Below are 20941 nucleotides of genomic sequence, written 5' to 3' on the forward strand. Positions count from 1 at the left end.
GTCTTAATCTCTGAATCTGTAATGTACAGGTGAATTCAAAGAACCGTGTCAAAATTTCTACTACTTTTTTATATTCACAAATGTGATTATAGAATATTCATAACCCTATATGCACAAATTGTATGTATGTGAAGGTGTTATTTGTAAAGCTGACAAATAGCCAAGTTTGACGGGAAGTGGTGTTTATAGATTATCAATCTGGATGTTTAATGTTCAAGGTTCTTGCATTCCTCTCTGGCATGGCGGCCAATGGGCAACATTGTCTTCCCAGTATGAGGCGAAAAGAGCGTTTATGTGGGGGGAAAATATTAGACACCAGCTTCCGCAGTGCAATTGTGTGACTTATTACTTGAAATTTCTGAGAGTCTCATGATACTTTTGGACCCTATAAAGCAAGTTTTCCCCCTTTATTCTTGCTGCTCGTGTTGCTTCTCCTAACAGGGGTATAGATATAGATATACTAGATATACTCTGTGTTAGATCCTCTATTATATTAGGTTTAGGGCAACAGCAGCCTAGTTACGGAAATGAATTTTGTGAATGTGAACAATTCTAAAAACAGATCGCAATAATTATACTGGGAACCCCCCCCCCCCCTCCCCCCCACAATATTTAAGTAGCATTTGCTGAGGATTTATTTTATCTTGCAGCTTAGCTTTGTATGGGGGGTGGATTTTATTTAAGCTTTGTGTTGTACTTCAAAAACTAAAGCTCTGCAGAAAGGGTGAGTATTTTTTTGGGAGATTAAACAAGTTGTCTTATTTTCTGCTGTAGAATATTCCCTTGCTCTATTTTGACCTTCATTCGCTGCTCCAGACTGATTTTATAAAAAATCTTTATAATATGAACAATTTATAGAAGCAGCAGTAGAGCCCAGGCTGTGCTAGTATTTCACAACATGTTTTTAAACAAACACCACGACTTCTCAAGTTTATATCAGGCTTTTTTTTTTTTTTTTTTACCAGTTAGCTCTGTGTATGTGTGGTTTGAAGATGGATGGGTGTCCTAGTCTGGTTTGGAAGGTTGACCTGCATCAGTTGTCCCTGTAAATGTGTGCAGTTCAGTGGGATGGACATTCAGAACAACTGCAAGCCTTTAAATAATAATGACGTTATCTTTTGTCTTGATACCCCTGCAATTTGTATTCCCTGGAGCATCTACTGTTGCAATCAATAGCCTAATGGAGCATCGAAGCCCCACTTTAGTCTAACTGCATCTCCAGTGCATGCGCCAACGTCACTAGTGCAAAATGCAGTCCGCTACTTGTGGACGTCGATTTCCGATATACGTTTGTATATGAATTATTCTAAACGGGTGTTATTTAATGAACATCTGAGTGGATGCGAGTTTGTCTTTTTCATGTTTGGAATGTGTAATTAACAAAGACCTTGAGCAAAGTCCAGAACATACAGTAGACTATGAGGAGGTATCACTCCGCACCGCCCTGCGATTTTAGACTGTAAAGTAGTACCGACCAGTCGGAAACGTCCCACAACTTCTGTCAAATCTTCACGGCAGAGAAGTGAGGAAACAAACTATTTAAACTAAAAGTATAAACGTCTGCAACTCTGGACTCGATGTTGCACCGTGAAAATGACGTAGTTTTGGGGAATTGACCGCTCGCCAATGACAGGTAGGTTAATAACCGAAGAGTTTGTTTTTTAAAATTTAAACCGTAGCTAAAAGGTATTGCTAAACGGTCTGCTTCTGTCCAAAGCAAAAGTGATACCTGTACACTTTCCATGTCAGAAGAGCACACTTTTGTTTCATATCAGCAGCATTCCAGAGTATTCGACTTAAGGACAAATGGTGTGATTGTAGTTAATAATGGTACGTGGACCATCGGTATTTAGACAATGTGTCGCTGGTTAGTTGTTTGCTTAGTGTGCTGTTTGAAAACCGCCCCACTTTATTTTACGGCATCGATTTGTACTGTAACTCTAATTTAAAATGTGATAAAGAACGACTGCTTAAGTGACGGGAAGGGGGTACGGTAACGGTTTGCAATGTGAATGTTTTAAATGTAAGGGATGTGGCTAGTAGAATAGGAAATTGAACTGGATTTGGATCCCGTGATGCTCACACTCCCATGTTGGTTCAGCCTGTCTGCTGGATTAGCACCCGATCCAGCCGTGGTGATGCCTGATCCAGCTACCCCTCCCCTTAGTTCCTATTCCCATCCACATAGATGGTCCGTACAGCCGCAGTTTGGTCCGTGATTAGAGGCGCCTGTGAGCGCTGCTATGCGAATGTTTACTTTTTCATTTCTCAACGAGTAGCTGACAACCGGTCTCATGGTACAATGGCTAAATGTACTGGTCATGCCGTACCACGTAGCGGTACTGGTTCACTCAACGGTAATTTTGCACTACATGGGCTTGTTTTTCAAGTATGTCATTTACTTTTGTAACTCCATAACGGCGAGTTAATATAAACTGCGTGATGTGTGTGTGTGTGTTTTTTTTTTTTGCTTAGTAAACCTCAGTCTTTCCTGGTAATAAACTGACAGTCACTGCTAGTCATGCTTTCACAATTAGAGAGGATACGTGAAGTCATGTGATGTCAGGCAGCGGGAGAGGGAGGGGGTGGTGCAACGCTGTTTGAGCGGTATTGACTAGATCGTCTGCTGCGGGGTTTACACACTGTTTGTGCCTGTTACTGGCAAAGATGCTCCAGATAGAGATGTATGGCTAGAATACAGGCGATGGCTCTGATCTAATTGTACTTAACTGCAGGCATGAGGTGTGTATCTGCACCCCACCACCGACCTGGCCCTTCTATTACCACCAACCGCTTCCTTAACATGCCCAAACAGGTTGGCCTAGCTGAGAGGCGTGCTAACCATGCCTCTGCTGCCTGTGCTGCCTGAGTCCTGCACACATGTGCTGGCCGAGTTTGACTGCTTGGATCCCCTGCTCTCCGCCCTGCGCCTGGACTCCAGCAGGATCAAGGTAGTGGGTAGCCAGGCTTCGGCCTAGGTCACGGCTAGCTGGACAATCCCGGCACGCCCCCTAGCATTCTTCACCCCATGTCACTGTTTAACTGGCTTCCCCTTCTGCAGTGTACCTGCGTGGCGGTCTCAAAGAAGTGGTTGGTGCTGGGAACCTCAGCAGGGGGGCTCCACCTTATCCAGAAGGATGGCTGGAAGCAACGCTTAATCCTCACACACAAGGTACTCTTGGAAACCAGTGATAGCGCACTGAAGCGAAAGTGCTGTGGCACTCCTGTCCACATACATACAGTCCATGCTGAATTAAACCCTGTTTTACAGTTTTACCTATAAATGTCTTGGCTCCTCCTGCAGGAGGGATTCATCACCCAGGTAGCATGCTGTCCACACGATGAAGACTTTATTGCGGTCGCTACAAGGTAAATGGAGCTTGTCTCTCCACAGGAACATCTCTGCAGTGTCGGGCATTTCAGGTCCAGACACTACCCCAGACCAAGATTTTGTTTCTGCTAACCAGTTGAGGACTCTGTGATTGTGACTCTTCATGCTTAAGTGGTTGGTGGAAACAAAATCTTTGGATTTGTAATTTCTAGACCTAAAATGGCCAACACTGCATATCTATGTATTTATACACTGTAGATGGTATAGAGCGTGTACCCTGTACCCTGTAACCGCTGCACCAACTCCTCTAGTCATTTAGCACATTTCGAGAAGCTGTCGTGCATCAGTGTGGAGCTTGTTGGTCCTGCACTGTAATACTTTTATCCGCCTGCTATGTATTCGGTTAGCAGTGCGTTATTTGTTGGAAATATGAGTGACTCTTGGAGTGTAGCGCAGTGCTGAAACTGTTTAGGAACATGGTGGCACACAAGTGTCATACACGGCAAGAAAAAACTCAGCTATTTTGTGTCTAATAGATGTTTACAGGAATCTTCTGCTTTCTATTCCATTTGCTGGTTACAGGCTTCGGCAGTCAGTCGCTGAAGGTGTTAATTCCACGTGTTGGTGTCCTTGGCACCATGGAAAAGCACATTATTCCTCTTGTCAAATCTGACTTGTAGCTTGGAAAGTAAGGGGCAAATTAGTTGCAGGGATGCCATATTTCCCACTTTCAGTATCCCGGAACATTCCAGAGATGGAAATAGTGAAAGATACATTTTCCCTTTGTAGCAAATATGTTACAAGTGTCTGTGTGTCCTAATTTAAGAATTCCCGACCAGGCAGAGGTGATTGTTATATAAATTCCATACCTTCTTTCCTCCCTTCCATCTCCATGGCTGTACTGGGCCAGTATAAGCTGCTATGAAGTAGTATATACTAGCCTCACACTGCAAACTTTGGGTCATGTAAAAGTTAAAAATATGTAAATATGTAAAAATAATTGTAGTATTGTCTTTGCATTTCATATCATTTATTTGTTCTCAGTGATTAACTTCTTAATAATGATTATAGTTTATACATTGTAAGATGATATGCAACAGGGTTGTGGCCATTTCAGAATGCATTCATCAATTCCAGTGCAAATCAGGAAATGGAACTGGAGTTGGAATTTATATCCTTCAGAAATTCGAATTCAATTCCAATTCTGTTCCCCATAGTTTTTCCTTTCCAATCCCAACTCCAGTTCCATTTCCTGATTTGCACTGGAATTGATGAATGCATTCTGAAATGGCCGCAAGTCTGATATACAACACGCTTCAGTTTCCTCCCATAGTCCAGTGGCATGCAGTTTAGACTGGCTGGTGGGCTCAGAACCTCCTGTACTGTGTGACTGTGTTTGAGTGTGTGCATATGTGCTCTGTGGTGAACTGGAACCATGTCTGGCGTGTACCTCAGGGATCGGCTCTAAGCCCCCCACATGGCCTGGATCAGGATAAGTGGTTAGAAGCTGGATGGATAATATGCAAGAAATAATTAGAACACAAGATGCAATGTTACCATAATGCCTAGTAAGTAATAATTGCCTGGTATGTTAATAATTAATCACATGATCGTTAAATTCTTGGGGACAGTGAGTGTGCATGAGTAGGTGTGTGATTGTGTGTCCTTATCTCATTGCTTGCTTGCATATGATCACCCCAGTCAGGGCCTGGTTGTGGTGTGGGAGCTGCACCTGGAGCGGCGCGGGCGCCCGGAGCGTGTCTGTACTTCCTGGGAACACCGGGGCCAGGCCGTGACGGCACTGTGCTGGGACACGGCCGTGCTGCGCGTCTTCGCCGGGGACGCCGCCGGGAAGGTGTCCTCGGTCCGTGCCGGATCCTCCAAGCTGGGCAAGGTACTTCACGCCGACTAGGCAGGTGCTGCCGGGAATTAGCCAGCCAAGACTAATCCCTGTGGGTCCAGAGTCTGCATTTCAACTGCTCAGCTGACATCTTTGCACAGATGACTTGCACATCTATCTGCTTATCCTGACACTTTCAGCATTAATCTGGGTTAGACTAATATAGAAGGGACCTTCCTAGTGCTGGAGTTTTTTTTAGAAAAGTATTACATCCTGCTGTTCCAAGACATGCAGTTAGGCTGTCTGCCATTCCTACATTGCCTGTGGTGTGTGTGTGTGTGTGTGTGTGTGTGGTACCCTGTGTTATAATAACATCACATCCAGGGTGTACCCCACCCAGCCTTGAACCCTCTGCTGCTGGGGATTTCCTCTGCTCACCCCCTCACTTATCCCATTCTCACTGTGGATAAGCATGGCTGTTTGCTTACTCGGAGATTAGCACCAGCGGCATCGATAAACCCATTTCCCACAAAGATGGAGCTGCAGTGTTTGAGTGGATAAACCAGGATATCTAGCTAGTACATGATTGTTTAGACTGTCATGTGACTTTATTTATATTTGTATTGCCTTTTGTGTTGATGTTTGATGTTACTTGGGCGGTGTTCATTGATAAAGTGGGTTGTCTGCCAGTGCTCTTATACAGTGGAGTGAGATCGCAAATCTGGCTCTTGATGGTATCATGATTTGGCTAAAGGTCATAGCATCTGGCGCTATTAACGGTTCACTGATGTGTTTTGTTGTTACTTTTCTGCACTTGGTTTGGTTATTGATGATCGCATCTTCCTGACGTGCTTAACCTTTTCCGTTTGGAAAGATTTGCTAAAACTGCTGATAAGGGACTGCAGTCACAGAGAATATGCACTACTAAAAGTATTCATTTTAGGTACATTCCCATAAGCCTGTATTGTATTTCATCTGAACTGCATTTAATTGATTGATTTTATGTATGGGGGGATTTTAGGTGTATATGTCAGTGAGAAAAGCTGCTTTTATCTGTAATGTATGATCGTGGTGATATTTTGACAACTAAAACTTTGAATTTTGAAGACATAAATCTTGATTCTTAGGTATACTTACTTACTTAGCCCCTGGAACTCAAAAAGTAGAGCATTGTGCTAATGGTTTGAATCCCAAGAGGCACACGTAAGAAGCATCAGATGAATGAAAAAAATGTATTTCAGAAAAGTCTGTCTTTGGGATTTCTTTTTAATGTTGTTTAGACTTAGAGCCACACACAGTTACTCTGGTGGTAAAGCTTGTTCCCCGCTTTGTTCCCCGCTTTGTTCCCCGCTTTGTTCCCCGCTGTGACCTGATGTAATCAGAAGTGTCAGTACTAGCAGTGAATTCAGTGACGCTTCCTGCCCATGTCGCCCGCGGTGTTTGTCGTGGTAACCGGGGCATATGTCTGCAGGGCTCGGCGTTCGTCATCTTTCCCATCCAGACCATCACCACCGTGGACTCGAGAGTGGTGCAGCTGGGCTACCAAGACGGCCGTCTGCTGGTGTCCTCACTCAGCCGCTGCTACCTGTGCGACACAGAGAGGTGGGTGTGACTCTGTGGGCCAAACCATTATGGCATGGGGGGGGTGACATACTCAGGACTGTTAGTGAATGACCCGGGACTTTTCTCACTGTACAGGGAGAAGTTCTGGAAAGTGGGGAATAAGGAGCGGGATGGGGAATATGGGGCCTGCTTCTTCCCCCCGCCACGCGGCTCGCCAGTCGGCACGCCGCCCCTCTTGTACTGTGCGCGGCCGGGCTCCCGTGTGTGGGAGGCCAACTTCAGCGGCGAGGTGCTGAGCACGCACCAGTTCAAGCAGCTTCTCGCCTGCCCCCCTATGCCCCTCATATCCTGCAGGTAGCTCCTCCCACAGTCACACCTCTGCATGTACACACGTTTGCGTCTCTGCGACTGATCATATCGCCCCCTGCAGATGCGAGCCGCAGTTTCACTCTGCTCCAAGAGGCTCCCAGTCCATCGCTTTCCCCAAGCTGCTATATCTAAGGTACCATCGCGTCAGCACGCTGTCTGCAGACCCTGCTGTCTGTCAGTCACCAAATGATACCCCTCTGCCCTTTGAGCGTGTTATTAATGTGTTTTATTTGTAATTATTATCTGTCACGAGGACATCACAACATCTGCATCCATAGTACTGAGGTACTGGGAGCACTAGTCTCTCAATGCTTCTCTTGTCACTCTTGGACGCCGTGCTTAATAGTATTAGTTTAATAGTCTTTTTCACTCTTATGCACATATATTCTGTATTTTCACATTGATATGGTACCGTGTGTATGGCTTTTTACACTTGTACACTTTAGTTACCTTCTTACATACCTCATCTTTTTTTGCACCTGTATATGCTTTGTTTTATATCCTATTATTGCTTCCTTCTTTATTTTTTGGTACTTTTATGCTCTGTTTGTTGTTTTAATCTTCCACGGTGAGAGCTATGCTTTGGAACAGTAATTTCCCTTAAGATGAATAAAGCTTTATCTTATTACGTACTATCTTGCTTAAATAGATTGTGTGCGACTGGCCTTCCCCTCCTCTGCTTCCTCTCATGCCTGGCACTCTTCATTCAAACCTCTGGTGTTGTTTTTATGCAGTGATCAGAACCTGCTGACCTGGACTGAGTCAGCAATGTACATCTTCGTGCCTCAGTGCGACCAGGTCCTTCTCTGGACTGAGATTAAAGGTGCAAACTGTCCAACTGGCCACCGCCCCAGTCGTTTCAGTGCTGTGTCACTGCTGTTTACCTCCCTACGGTGCCCTAATCGCTCTGTCTGCCTCCCCAACCTTCAGACTTGATCGAGGTTGCGGTTTTCCGGAGTGAGCTTTTCTGTCTCCATGGCGATGGACGCCTGTCTCACTTGAGCCTGCTGTCTGCGGAGCGCTGTGTGGAGAGGCTGATACGCAGGGAGGCCTGGTCCCAGGCCGCTTCTGTCTGCTGCATGTTCCCGCACGTCATCGCCTCCTGCAGGGTAAGACCACAGTGCATACATCTCCACAAAGGCCTCATCTCAGTGGTACTCTGCAGAGCGTATCACCAAATGTGTGCATAATGCATAATAAATATGGCTATAATGTGTTATGCCTTTTAATAAATAGTTTTAACCATGTTTATAGTGCTCTATGAATGCAATATAATGCATTATGAATGTGTTTATAAATTATTAAAAACATGGCCTTAAGTGAAGTGTTACAGGAAAATCAATTAGTGGGTCCAGTTGCTTAAAATGGACTTGGTTCATTTACCTTCTGCTAGAGTACCTTCATATCTTGGTCAATTGATGTTGCCAAATATTCAATTAACTCTCCTTCCCAAAAGGCCCGGAAGTCACTTCCCATTGACCGCCTGGAGTACCTGCGCACACAGCTCAACCCCAGCACCCAGCAGGACCTTCTCAGCCAACTGGAGGACATGATTCCCAAACTGGAGCCCCTGGACTCCGCCTCCAGCAGCCGCAGAAGCAGCATTTCTTCACATGTGAGTCTGAGGCACCGACCTCACAGAAGGTGACCGCGAGTCTGAGGCACCGACCTCACAGAAGGTGACCGCGAGTCTGAGGCACCGACCTCACAGAAGGTGACCGCGAGTCTGAGGCACCGACCTCACAGAATGTCACTGTGAGTTTGTGTCCTTGGTGATGAGAGTGATTTTGTAATGCAGGATGATTATGGAGCAAATAAAATGAACAAGCAGTTGCAGATTAAATTGTAAAACTTAAAACAATCACAAACTAATTATATAATTATATTTTAATTTAATTAGTCCCTGACATTCAAATGCGAATTTGGTGTGTAAAGTTTCCAAAAGCTTATAGACATTAGCTATTACATAAATTTTATTGCTGTTCAAGACAAGACAAATATATTTACACTTTGTTGGACATATTGAATAATATCCCTTTTAAGTGATTTTTTTGAACATCAATTGTTAATGCAGGAGAGCTTCAATGTGCTGGACTGCGGTATCTACAGGGTGATCAGTCGCAGAGGAAGCCAATCAGATGAGGAGACCAGTTCCCTGGTCAGCCAATCAATGCTCGAGGAGGAGCGGCTCAAGGAGTTTAGCTTTGTGCATGAGGAGGAGCCTGTGGAGCCTGGTAAGGGCTGTGACCTTTGACCTGGCTCAATGGTTGTTGCTTCCCCTCTGGTCCACTACAGATTTCTGTGGAATGAAGGGCACCTCAAAAAGGAATTTTTTACAAATAAAGGCACTATTTTAAAATGTTTTATATATTTCTGGCTTAATTTCTTATGAAGTCTGTTTCTTGCAAACACCGTCTTATTAAAGTGGTTTGACAGTAAAGTTTTTGTGTGACATCACTCTTGAAGAACTTCTGTGAAATTATTCAGCGACCCCGCTACATTCCACCCAGGGATGTAAAAGAGCAGACGATTAGCGCTTTCCTAGCACTGTCCAACATGCCCATGACATCTCCATGTGTGTTCCTTTGTTGCCCATTCAGGCGTTTGATTCTTGTGTATTACTGGCTCAGGTGGTTTTGGATTCCCCCCTTTGATTTGCTCATGTCATATCCTGTCATCCACCTCCGTGTCATTTCTCTGCTTCACCCCATCCTGCTCTGCAAACTTTGGCCCCCACAATCACCACCTACCCCCGCTTCAGCCACCTCCGATCCCCCGCCCAGCGAGCGCACAGAGCCCGAACGGTCCGAATCCGGCCTTCAGTTTCACCTACCCCTCTCATTCCGCCCCAAACCCCCCCGTGTGGCTCTGCAGGCTGTTCGAGACAGGTGAGTGCCCCCACCCCGCCCTGGCCACCAAACATCCTTGCATCAACCATGCTCATTCGTTTCAAGTGGTCACTGTGGGGTTAAAGAAAGCATGGTCCAAGAGCTCACCAAACAAAAGCATCGAGCATGTCAAATCATTGTCGTCAACACATAGCCTGTATTAGGTTCTGCACAAGTGTTTATTCAAGCTACCAGCATAGTCATTGAACAGGAGAAGAGGTTAACAAGTCCCTACATTTGTGTGTCAAATGAGTCGACATAGTCAGTTTATAAAGACAAAAAATAGATCAGAAATCTGACTTCTGATGCTCATGGACTCAGATGAATTGATGTTTTAAACATCTAGGACATTAGTGAGTTCCAGAGTATTGTTAGGATGTCACTCTGAGAAGTGAAAATGGCACGTTTTTTCAAACCGCTGGCCATGTGGAATCCCCCCTGCACCAGATAAACTTTCCCAGTTCCCATTTTAAGTGAAACTTAGCTTTTAGAAAGAGAAGTGAAACTGATACAGGTCAAAAAAAAAAACAGATTTTGTTGTTGTCTTTCTTTTTGGGAGGGCTTACAGCTTGCTTCTATACCCATACACTTCCTGCCTGGGGCCGGGCAGCAGGCTGTGTCCGTCCCTCACGTCTGTACTGTTCAGAAGCCTTGAGAAACCTGAGCACGAGTAAATCAGGGTCGTGTTGTGAGCTTGTCACCCAGCACTGGTTAGTAGGTAGGGCAGTGGATTCACATAACAGTAGGATGAATCGCTCAAGTGATTGATCATGTAAGTTGTTCCTCGGTTCAGTGCGTGCGGAGTTTCACAATCTGCATCTTCTAATGACAGGTGACTGTTTGCTTTATGATGCCGTCGTCGTGCCTTGTTTGTGTTCAGGCTCGACTTTCAGTCTCTGACCGTTTCCTGTTGTTTTTTCTTGATGTTTCTGCGTCTGATATTTTTTCTATCCCAAGACAGACAGTGAATCGGTCTGCTTGGAACATTGATTGTGACGCTAATTTGTATCTTTCTTTCACTTGTGTTTAGTTCACAAGATGCACATTAGGAAAATCGCCGTGTTGGAACCATAACTGCCATTTATGTTGCTGTGTTACATGTATAGTGGTGCAGTGCGTGATACGAAATTCATTGCAGGGGAGAGCAATGGAACAAAGATCACAAACTGATGAGATTTTTTTTCTTTTTTTGGACATGATTTTTTTTTTTTGGTCTCTCACACATCTTTGGTGTGTTTCTTTAGTTTGCTCTTTCATTCTCAGTGTTTCCAGCTTTGTAAAGAAGACCTCTGAGAGGATAAACACCCTGCAGATGAACTCTGACCTTTGGCCCCGCCCCGATCAGAGAGAAGCAGGGCAAAATGACATCACGGCTGAAATGGCATCGTTTCCAGAAGAACTGGACCGCGTGTGAGTTCTGGCATGGTGCCAGTCCTATTTTGTGTCTTTCTTGGAATTCTTCATAATTTAAGAGAAGTTTGTGCTGGTGACAGTATTAGGGGCTTGTATCTTTTTCAGTAAGTACATTTCTGAGTAAGATAATGTTTTTATTGGCAAATAAACATGCATCTCAGAATTTGTAGCCTTAGTTTTTCATTCAGGCCCCAAAACTATTCCCATGAATACACAAACAGGGCCTGTGGCAAATTATCCGGATTGGTTGCTCCACCATGTCAACTCAGGACAACAAGGTTGCAGTGTTACAGTTTACCACCCCATCTTTCACTTTGAATGACTCTAAAGGTGGGAACTGCCACACCAGAGAGCGGAACTTCCCCACTGCCTCTTATTTTCTCTTTTCCTCCCAGCTCTTGTATATGTGTACTGGCTGTAACCGTCATCTGCCGTATTTAACACAGTGGGAAAATTACACCAACCCATCCATCCATGTTCTAACCACTTATCCTGGTCGGGATCACAAGGGGGACCCACAGCTTATCATAAACAGGCTCTCAATCATACCCGAAGTGTAATTTAGAAATGCCAGCTAGCACTACTGCCAGTAGGTGGCACTGGAGAACACATGAGTTTGACTGGCACGTTGATCTTGTTCGTCGTGCAGATCTGACGCTGATCGGCCCAGTTCAGACAGTGATTGGGAAGAGCTGAGAGGAGCAACTCAGAAAGCAGTGTGAGTATTGAACAGAAATATAAGCTAACTGTTTGAAGGCTTCTATCGAAGTGTATAACAGAGATCCTAAATGGCAGCTACATGCTAACAGTCTCTTATAATCCCTTCAGAGTCATCAGGATCTGTATGTGTGGTTTATGGAATGTGAGACTGCCACATCCTTGTATTCTGTTCCTTCGGCACTATAGTATTCTGATTCAAGATCCGCTTCTTCTCCTGGACCCGACTTGTCTGCGGGAGGTTCTGTGGCAGTGGCTTTCAGTACTGGAACAAATTCTTGGCCCAGAGGCGATCCCTGCAGGTGGACAGTGGCTCTCTGATGTACATCACTTGGAGGATGAGGCCCGGGTGCAAGAGCCTCCAGGATGCCAGATAGAGGAAAGTACAGTTGAGATTGGGGAAGTCGAGCCGGAGGAGAAGCTGGTGTCGGTTGAGGAGGGGCAGCAGGTTGGTGCAGAGTCCAAACTGGGGACGACACTGATGGAAGACACTGAAGTGAAGGCAACCAAACAAGAGCCAGTACGTGTGGGGCCTCCTATACCCATACCCTCTGACCTGCAGGCCGATCTCACACAGCTGGCCTCTCTCTGCCTGGAACTCGGCTGTTTCCATGGCAATGCTCTTCGGGAGCGAGATCGAGCGGAGGAACCCATGGGCCCTTGCATGTTTCTCCGACGGTACTTCTTTCTACTGGACCCCGAGCGGACGCGGCGGTGCTGCCTGCTGCGCTACCGGGACCAGCCGGCAGTGTGGAAGGCCTACATGGCGGGCCTGCAGGGTGAGCCCAAACCTGGCAACTGGCATTTTGACCTTTGACCCTGTTCTGCAGGCCTTTGCATTTACTTTGCAGATGTAAACTGCCCCCCCGGGGAAGGAGTTCCTAGATTTCTACACTTGCAACAAATGACATCAGGCTAAAAGATATCAGGGGCAAACTAACTTCTCTGGGGGCCATTGGAGCTAGTCTTTGGAGCAGGGGTAGGGAACCTGATCCATGGAGAGCCGGTGTGGGTTTTCGGGATGGCCTCTCAGTCAGCCAATAACAGTGGATTCCAAGGACTGGAGTTGAGAATCGCTGCTTTATTATTGGCTGACTGAGAGGCCATCCCAAAAACCCGCACTGGCTCTCCATGGATCAGGCTCCCTACCCCTGCTTTGGAGCCATAAAGAAAGGGAGGGTATTAAAAATGATGGAGCATCAATAATAAGTTAATCCAAGCATGGGGTGCCAGTGGAAAATGGGTGGGGGTGGAAGTGCTGTTGGTAAAATATGGGTAGAGGGGGGGCAAAATGTAACATATATTACATTATTATTATAAATTATAATATTTTAACCAACATTGATGTATGAATGGTTTGGAGTGGACATTTGATGTATGTGTGTTCTGGGATCAGCAGGGGGCCCCTAGAGTGCGGGGCCCAGGGTTGTTTGCCCCTCTACAACCCTACTGAATTCCACCTCTGGGACCGCACCCCCTCCTTGCCTGTTTGGGTCATGTGACTTACTCAGCTACATTTTCATTCTCCGTGTGTGTATGTGACGCAGCGCTGACCCGCTCCAGCGCGGTGGTGGAGGTGATAGAGAAGGGGGTCCTCCTGAGGTCCCTGAAGAGCCTACGGGAGCTCCAGCCCTGGACGTCCTCCACGGTGCTTGCCCACCTGCAGAGGTACGGCCCTCCCATCTGCTCCATGTGTCCTTCTGCCCAGCGGCCCTGTGCTCTGTCGTCACATGCTGCACATCCCCCCTCCCCAGGCTGTACGAGAAGCATGGGGAGGCAGCCGTACGCTCCTTCGTCCAGTTCTACCCCAAAGTCATCCCCTCTGATGTCATGGCTATGGCTCAGAAGAGCCACTTCCTTGCATATCTGGATAACTTGGTCCATTCGCAGGCTGAGGAGCAAAGGTACGGGCAAGGTCTTCAGAAGGTCGAAGCTTCCACGAATCCTCTTGGTCAATACATCTGTATTACGTACAATCACTCCTGAGCATTTTAAAAATGTCATTAATGTCATAAATGATAGTCTTTTAGGAGAATCCTGTCTTCTTGTATGTTCTTTTTCCAGACTTTCGTTTTTAGGTTCCCTTCTTCAGCCTGAGTCGCTACGGCAGGATTGGCTTGAGCTAGCGCTATCCCATGATGCCCCTCACCTAGCAGACACAGTAACCCCAGAAGGACAGCCTAGGTACTATACTGTTACATGCAGCTTTGTGGGTCTTTGCGCAGTCCGCATGCATATGGACTATGATTCCTCCGATCTCTAGGTGGCGGTCACACCTCTTCACCTGGGGATATGGGCGTCTCCTTTCCCTTCTCATTCGTCTGCCAGCTGATTTTGCATCTAAGCAGAAGATGGCCGAGATGTGTAAAACCCATGGGTGAGAGTATCTTGACATTATTTCACAACAGTATCTACTGGGGTCGTGTATAACTATATAATGGTTTAGGCATCGGTCCTTTGTCCGGAATGTTTTTGGCTCAAATCCCATGACTGGCAGCTGTCATATCACTGCTGAGTCTTTGAACAAAGCCCTTAATTCCAAGTTCCTGTTCTCTGACCCAACTTGTATGTTGTAATAAATAAATGTTAAAGTAATCCAGTGGGCCTGTTAGATTCAGGGGAAGCTGACGGGAGGAGAAACGGAAGGACTGAGCTCCAGACAGTCAGTAGTCACATGCTAACAGGGCGTTCACTCTGCAGCTACTGGATTGGTTACCTGACTCTGTGTTGCGAGCTGCGTCACAGACCCCAGGCATTTGGCACCGTCTGCCGGCTGGATGACATGAGTCTGCTGCAGGAGAAGAGCGGTGAGGAACGGCACTCGGTGTCAGGGGCGGGGCTATCCTGCCCCTCAAACAGCGGGAGTGTGTCAGCGCCCCCTTATGGACACTGATGTGTCTCCTGCTGATCTTTTTTACTTTTCCTCTTCCCACTGGCTGTCAGGACTAATGCCTGAAACTCTAGATGAATGGAAACTCCTCATCCAGCTTTCGCAGAGCTGCTGTGACACTTCAGAGCCCAATTCCAGTTCACAAAGCACCCAGGATGGCGGCTTATCCAACGGCTCCTGCGACCAGAGCGGCCGCATCACTCCCGAGAGCCTGACACTGCAGCTGGCCCGGGTGGTGGGGCCGGACCGCGCCCTGGACGTGCTGCAGAGCTGGGGGGTGCGTGTGGATCTGGGCCCGCACTCCACCGTGGTGTGTGAGCTCCTGAGGATCGCAGAGAAGAGACAGAGGTGAGAGGCCGTGCTCATCATCCGCCCACTCGCATTCTGGGCCTCAAAGCCGCAACAGTCATAAATTCATCCATCCATCCATTTTCCAAACTGCTTATCCTACTGGGTCGTGGGGGGTCCGGAACCTATCCCGGATGAGGCAGGGAACAACCCTGGATGGGGGGCCAGCCCATCACAGGGCACACTCACACACGCATTCCTATGGGCAATTTAGCACCTCCAATTAGCCTCAGCATGTTTTTGGACTGTGGGGGGAAACCGGAGTACCTGGAGGAAACCCCACAACGACATGGGGAGAACATGCAAACTCCACACACATGCAACGCAGGCGGAGACTCGAACCTGGGTCCCAGAGGTCCCAACAGTGCTAACCACTGCACCACCATGCTGCCCCCCAGTCATAAATCCAGTCATAAATTCCTCTTTAACTTATATGACTGCAGCTTTGAAAACCAAGTTTGCCACAGAAAACAATGATTTTCAAGCCAGTAATCCAGTGACTATTTATAACCTGTGGTGAGTTATAGTTGAAATAGGTGACCTAATAAAAAACAAGTGTGCAGCTGTGAGAAAGTGAAGGACATGGACCTAAATTTATACTCTGCAGGTTAATCTGGGTTTCCTCACTAAAGCAGTTATGATGGTCCTTTATGTTCTACCTTTTTATGTTGACTCTTCAAGAAAGGCATCATCATCAGATGTCATACACCTACTGTCAAGATTCCATTAATATGTCCTTAAAGACCTCAGAATTAAAAACTGATAGCCCTGTGCTCTTGCCTGTCCATAACCCGCTTGAAGCTTATCTTTGTGCTGTATATCTATGTGAGCCTGGTACTGAACGCCTGGCATGTGCCTGTCGTTGCACGGAGCTGTGAGAGTCTCCCATCTTTCCCTTACCAGGGCCCTGATCCGCACCATGCTGGAGCGCTGTGACCGCTTCCTCTGGTCCCAGCAGGCCTGACCCCTCCCTCCAGAATGGGAAATCAGTCTGCACTATTTCTTCCTCTTTTGGGGGGCGATCTGAGTTTGAAACTGTCTCCTCAAGCATGTCAAGACCAATCCTCAAAGAAGGGCTGTCCGACGATGGGCTACTGAACAGAGGATGAACAATCGTATTTAAATTATGTAACTATAAAGAATTATTTAATGTTTATTATAGAGGTCTATTGAACAGCTACAGTATTAATATTGAGTTTCTTCAAAGGTTTTTAACCTTGATCAGAAAGGTACACTTTACAGTAGTTATGTTGCTCTAGTTGTCGTTTTAAAAGTCCTGCACTGTCTTGCACATTGTTTTTAGTTTGTTTACCTGGAGTTTGGCCCATGAGTTTTGGAGTGAAACACACGACTGCTTTGGCAGATGCGTTCTGTTACTAAATGTGCGTCTTAATGTGTGTTCCTCATTAAACCCCTTTGGTCCTTGTTAACAAGTGCTTGGTCTCACCCTGTACCAAAACCATGGAAGTCAAATCTACACTAATGGTCAATGTTGTGTAAACCCTCCCAGTTTTTAGAGACTGAAAAACTTTATTCCAGTTACTTATTTAATTGCACGGCGTTCTTTTTTTATAAACATTACCTCCAATATTCGTGTAGTAATTTTTACACAGTAATGCCAAAAATGATGGGTGTTTCCCCCATTTTGGCCACTAGTACATATACACCGGACACCACATGCAAATTTAAAACGCGCACACACTCCTACAGAGATCCTGAAATATATTTGAGGATTTAGCATACATTAGACAGATGTTGCAGAAAACATAACCGTATGCTTTTAATAGGCGGTCAAGTTAAAGGCAGGTACAGTTTGTATCAGAATGCAATGAAAGGTTCGGTCAGGTGGCAGGGAATGCTGGGAGTTGTAGGGTCTTGCTGAGCTCTGCATGTCAGTACTTTATGGGGAGGGCTTTACGTCTGTAGTGCTTTGGGTCTCCCCCATTGTGGGCCCACCCATTGGCTCTCTGGGCTGCTGCAGTGTCTTTATGGCCACGCCCACTACTGCCCAGAAATGACTGCAGAACATCACTGTGGACAGAGAGATGGAAATTAGAGTTGTGTACAGATACTACAATATACATTTGTCAGTTTTTACTGCTTTCACTGTACTATGCTTTTGGTGGTGAAACAAGTAAACTTCAATAAAATTCATTTTTATGGTGAGGTTTCAGAAGAGGCAACACTGTTGGAACTACCCTCTGCCATATAGTCTGACTGGCATGAGTCTCTGCTCACTGAACTAACTCTACATTAATGAATTGAATGTCCCAAACAGTACGATCTCAAAGGGAGCCTTGAATGATAACCATTCAAGAAGCCCCCGGCCAACACTATTCTCATGGAGACACAGCAGATATTGTCCTGCCTAATGACTTCAGCTGCCCTCCTTCTCCCAGGTCCCCTCTTGGCAGCAGCATAGTTGCTTCGAGCGTGGAAGTAGTCAGAGTTCTTCCAGTTAGCCTCCTTCATGTCCGAATAAGCTCGCCACATGTCACGCGAACCTGTCACGTGAGACAGAGATACAGATCTTGAGAAGGTGTATTTCTGGTTTCAAGTTAGTCACATCCAGCCATTGTTAAGCCTTCAGTCTGATTCCTTGGTAGTTTTTGCTCTGCTCTCGCTAGATGACAGTTAAACCATTTGTGGTAAATCTGCTATCCTCAGAATGAACACAATAAAACAACAAGGAAGAGTAGAGTTAAAATAAGGAAGCATTTTTACCCCGGATGACTTCTTTGGTGAATCTTACTGATTTTCTGGAAAATGTGTACCATTGGGCCTGGGCTCCCACCACCAGAACCAGAACCAGCCCAGCAAGTACCAGCTTCATTTTTTGGACCTTTAGAATTTGAGTCAAAAAGTATAAGAAAGGTAGTAATAATATTAATAGTCTTCCAAATGTAACTTAAATAATAGTATTATCTAACTTTTACACTATAATTTTAGGAACAGTTGCAGCTGCTTGACATTTAATTTGTAATTTTTCAGCCTTAAACAGTTACCTTTTAAACGTGTCGAGTTTTCACTATTTCATTTGTGCTAAGCTGTCTTATGTGTCTATAATAGGGCTATCAAAACAAACCCATCAAATGAAATTTATTTAAAATAAACCAATGAGAATAATGACATCATTGCACAGTGCATTATGGGCCAAACATATAAATCATTAATGATTGCAATGGACACTTTTTTGTACTTTTTTGTCATTCATGACCTACTACATGATTATATCTGAAATATACATCCTTCGTAATTATTCTACATTAGTTTGGTGGTTGATTTAACATTTAAATATACATTATAACAAGCTTTAGTATTTTTAATCATGGTTCATTTATTGCAAATTGTATGATTTATTAGTTACTTTATTAATCAATAGACAGCCCTTGTCTATACAAGAGGATCTTCACTCACCCAGTGTTTGCAGGATTCTCCCTCAGTGCAGTCGAATACTCTGGGTAGGATATACCTGACCTGAGACCTGTAGCTTTTCTTATATCCAGGAAACCAGGGTTTTCTTCCAGGTAGGCTGATTCAGGTTTGCAAGTTCCATATAAGGCAACAACGGAAGAACTTTTCCGGGGAAAGTCCGGAATTTCATAACCATTACGGATGAAGCACATGGAACGAGCTGGTGAATTTACCTGAAAAAAATCATTGTTTTTCACTTGGCGTCTAGACTGATCCCGACCCTAATTTGATGGAGCCCCTGGGTTCTGGTTGCAGTGTGAAACCAGCATTCTGTCTGTGTCTGGTGCAGGATTACAAACTGGTACATGATTTCTATACATCTTATGTGCCTGGATTGTTTTGGTGGATTTGGTCATTTCCCCCATCTCTGTTGAAAATGGTGGAAGTTTATGAAATAGGTGGGCATGTTAGACCGGTTATGCTGTTACCTGCTTTGCATGTCGTGATACATGTGAGGATGATTTAAAACAGAACTGGTTAATCCAGTATGTAGATTATGACAATGTCCATAACTATGTTCCATGTTAACATGAAAATAGACCTGGTTCTGATGTAAATTTCACACCAGTAACTTGTACTACCCCTACAGCCCACGACTCCAGAAATCAGGGCTCCAGCCCACCTTGGGAATAATCTCACAGATACTGTAAACTTCACCTCTGGCACCCTGCATGCTGATTACAGGATTACTGACATTGCAGCATTTTTTTGTCTCTCTCATTTCTCTTTCGGCTCAACAAATAGCTTAAGTGGCCTGTCTTGGAGTCAGTATCCCTCAGGTTATTTAAGTTGGAAACCCCTGGATTAGTTAACTGAACAGCACCTGAGTGTGCATGCTGGTGTCAGGTTAGCGCCCCCACAATAGGTAGCCCCCAGTATCAGTAACATAGCATGCTGTTACCACTTGGTTCTTAACATACCCAAGTTAGCTAGCCTAACATTAAGTAAAACATCTACAGCACATTAAGTTAGCAACTTGCTTACATGACTTATTATGGTATTAAACTGATTAGATAATTTAGCCTTTTATTAATAGAGATATAACATTTACCCTATGAATATATGTATGTAATGTGTGCTACAAAAATCGGGCAGTTGCATTACAAAGAATTTATTATAGGTGATCAGATTCATGCTTTTGTTAATAACATGTTTTCCTTGGTTATTTTTATATTGTCTATCCATCTATCCATCCATCCATCCATCCATCTATCCATCCATCTATCTATCCATCTATCTATCCATCCATCCATCCATCCCCTTACCTTACCTTACTTTATAACTTATGTGGGGGCGGGTGGGGGGTTGGGGGTCGTTTCTGCAGGGCCCTGCAGCCCCAAAGCATGACATGACTGGTCCCCAGGACAAATATGCTTGAGAAACGCTGCATTAATGTGTTGTCTTGTTTTCTTCAGCTGGGATGTAGTGTCTGTAAGCTTTACCTGTAACCTTGAATTTTAATAACAAATATATTTGCTTCATTTTTTTTAGGTGGTAGAGCATATATGGATCGTAACACTGGGATCCACAGCCAATACATTTATGTAGTTTTTCACAGTGTTGAGATAATGAACAATTTGAGTGAAGTAATGCAGGTCAGAATATCAGCAAACTTTTACCCGAAGACTGCAAGTCTTTATAAATTACTGTGTCCTTCTAAATTAAGAGGTGGCTGGAACTTTCTTTGACTGATGTTAGGTCAAACACAGTCACACTTCATCCATCCATCCATTCATTTTCTCTACCCACTTGTCAATTTTCAGGGTCGGGGGGGGGGGGGGGGGGGAATCCAGCCTGTCCCGGGGGCTAGGTGTTCAAGGCAGGGGAACATTGCAGCATTTATATTTTTATCAAGCTTTATTTAAAACTGATGTAATTTCTCAGCCAGGAAAATATCTTCATTTCCTCAATGGCATAAACTACTGTTTGACACTTCCTTAGTCACAGGCCAGAGCAATGGATTTGAACTGAAATTATAGGAAGTAAAACTGCTAGGGATCTGAAAATAGGCATGTGCTGCCACTGAAAGTCTGTACAGCACAGAGCTTTAGCACAAATGGTTTACTGCCATTGAGTTATTATGGGGAAAACCCTAAATGTATCGGCTG

The 20941-nt window shown here is 45.1% G+C and overlaps 2 protein-coding genes across 6 annotated transcripts; one reads left to right on the forward strand and one right to left on the reverse strand.

Moving 5' to 3' along the window:
* The first annotated feature begins 996 nt into the window (after window positions 1-996).
* On the forward strand, window positions 997-16792 carry hps5 (HPS5 biogenesis of lysosomal organelles complex 2 subunit 2). Of its 5 annotated transcripts, none has more exons than XM_049030468.1 (23): window positions 997-1633; window positions 2736-2951; window positions 3062-3172; window positions 3305-3369; window positions 5033-5225; window positions 6643-6773; window positions 6870-7088; window positions 7165-7236; window positions 7838-7926; window positions 8034-8212; window positions 8560-8718; window positions 9178-9337; window positions 9865-9991; window positions 11255-11401; window positions 12054-12122; window positions 12233-12900; window positions 13669-13789; window positions 13876-14025; window positions 14186-14305; window positions 14385-14498; window positions 14822-14928; window positions 15065-15359; window positions 16263-16792. In XM_049030468.1, exons 2-23 carry the CDS (start codon window positions 2844-2846, stop codon window positions 16321-16323), a joined length of 3465 nt encoding a protein of 1154 aa, XP_048886425.1. In that variant the 5' UTR covers window positions 997-1633; window positions 2736-2843; the 3' UTR covers window positions 16324-16792. The 5 variants fall into 5 exon arrangements, with proteins under 5 accessions (XP_048886425.1, XP_048886423.1, XP_048886427.1 ...); XM_049030466.1 differs by having other exon boundaries at window positions 998-1633; window positions 2816-2951; XM_049030470.1 differs by having other exon boundaries at window positions 1000-1633; window positions 2816-2951; window positions 12311-12900.
* A 272-nt stretch (window positions 16793-17064) lies between these two features.
* Window positions 17065-18932, reverse strand: saa (serum amyloid A). The gene is made up of 4 exons (XM_049030508.1): window positions 18777-18932; window positions 18084-18201; window positions 17728-17863; window positions 17065-17390 (listed from the first exon to the last, which is right to left on the reverse strand). Exons 2-4 carry the CDS (start codon window positions 18190-18192, stop codon window positions 17252-17254), a joined length of 384 nt encoding a protein of 127 aa, XP_048886465.1. The 5' UTR covers window positions 18193-18201; window positions 18777-18932; the 3' UTR covers window positions 17065-17251.
* Window positions 18933-20941: the final 2009 nt, after the last annotated feature.

This window comes from Brienomyrus brachyistius, chromosome 11, assembly GCF_023856365.1.
Source record: "Brienomyrus brachyistius isolate T26 chromosome 11, BBRACH_0.4, whole genome shotgun sequence".
NCBI lineage: Eukaryota > Metazoa > Chordata > Actinopteri > Osteoglossiformes > Mormyridae > Brienomyrus > Brienomyrus brachyistius.

Bases quoted from the DNA above. Each gene is read 5' to 3' on its own strand.
- hps5 (XM_049030468.1), top strand. From the start codon at position 2,844: ATGCCTCTGCTGCCTGTGCTGCCTGAGTCCTGCACACATGTGCTGGCC. The intron at 8,213-8,559 runs GTAAGACCACAG...CCTTCCCAAAAG, and splicing joins ACGTCATCGCCTCCTGCAGG to GCCCGGAAGTCACTTCCCAT. The intron at 14,929-15,064 runs GTGAGGAACGGC...ACTGGCTGTCAG, and splicing joins TCTGCTGCAGGAGAAGAGCG to GACTAATGCCTGAAACTCTA.
- saa (XM_049030508.1), bottom strand. From the start codon at position 18,192: ATGAAGCTGGTACTTGCTGGGCTGGTTCTGGTTCTGGTGGTGGGAGCC. The intron at 17,864-18,083 runs GTAAAAATGCTT...CTCACGTGACAG, and splicing joins CACCAAAGAAGTCATCCGGG to GTTCGCGTGACATGTGGCGA. The intron at 17,391-17,727 runs GCAGGACAATAT...CTCTGTCCACAG, and splicing joins AGGGCAGCTGAAGTCATTAG to TGATGTTCTGCAGTCATTTC.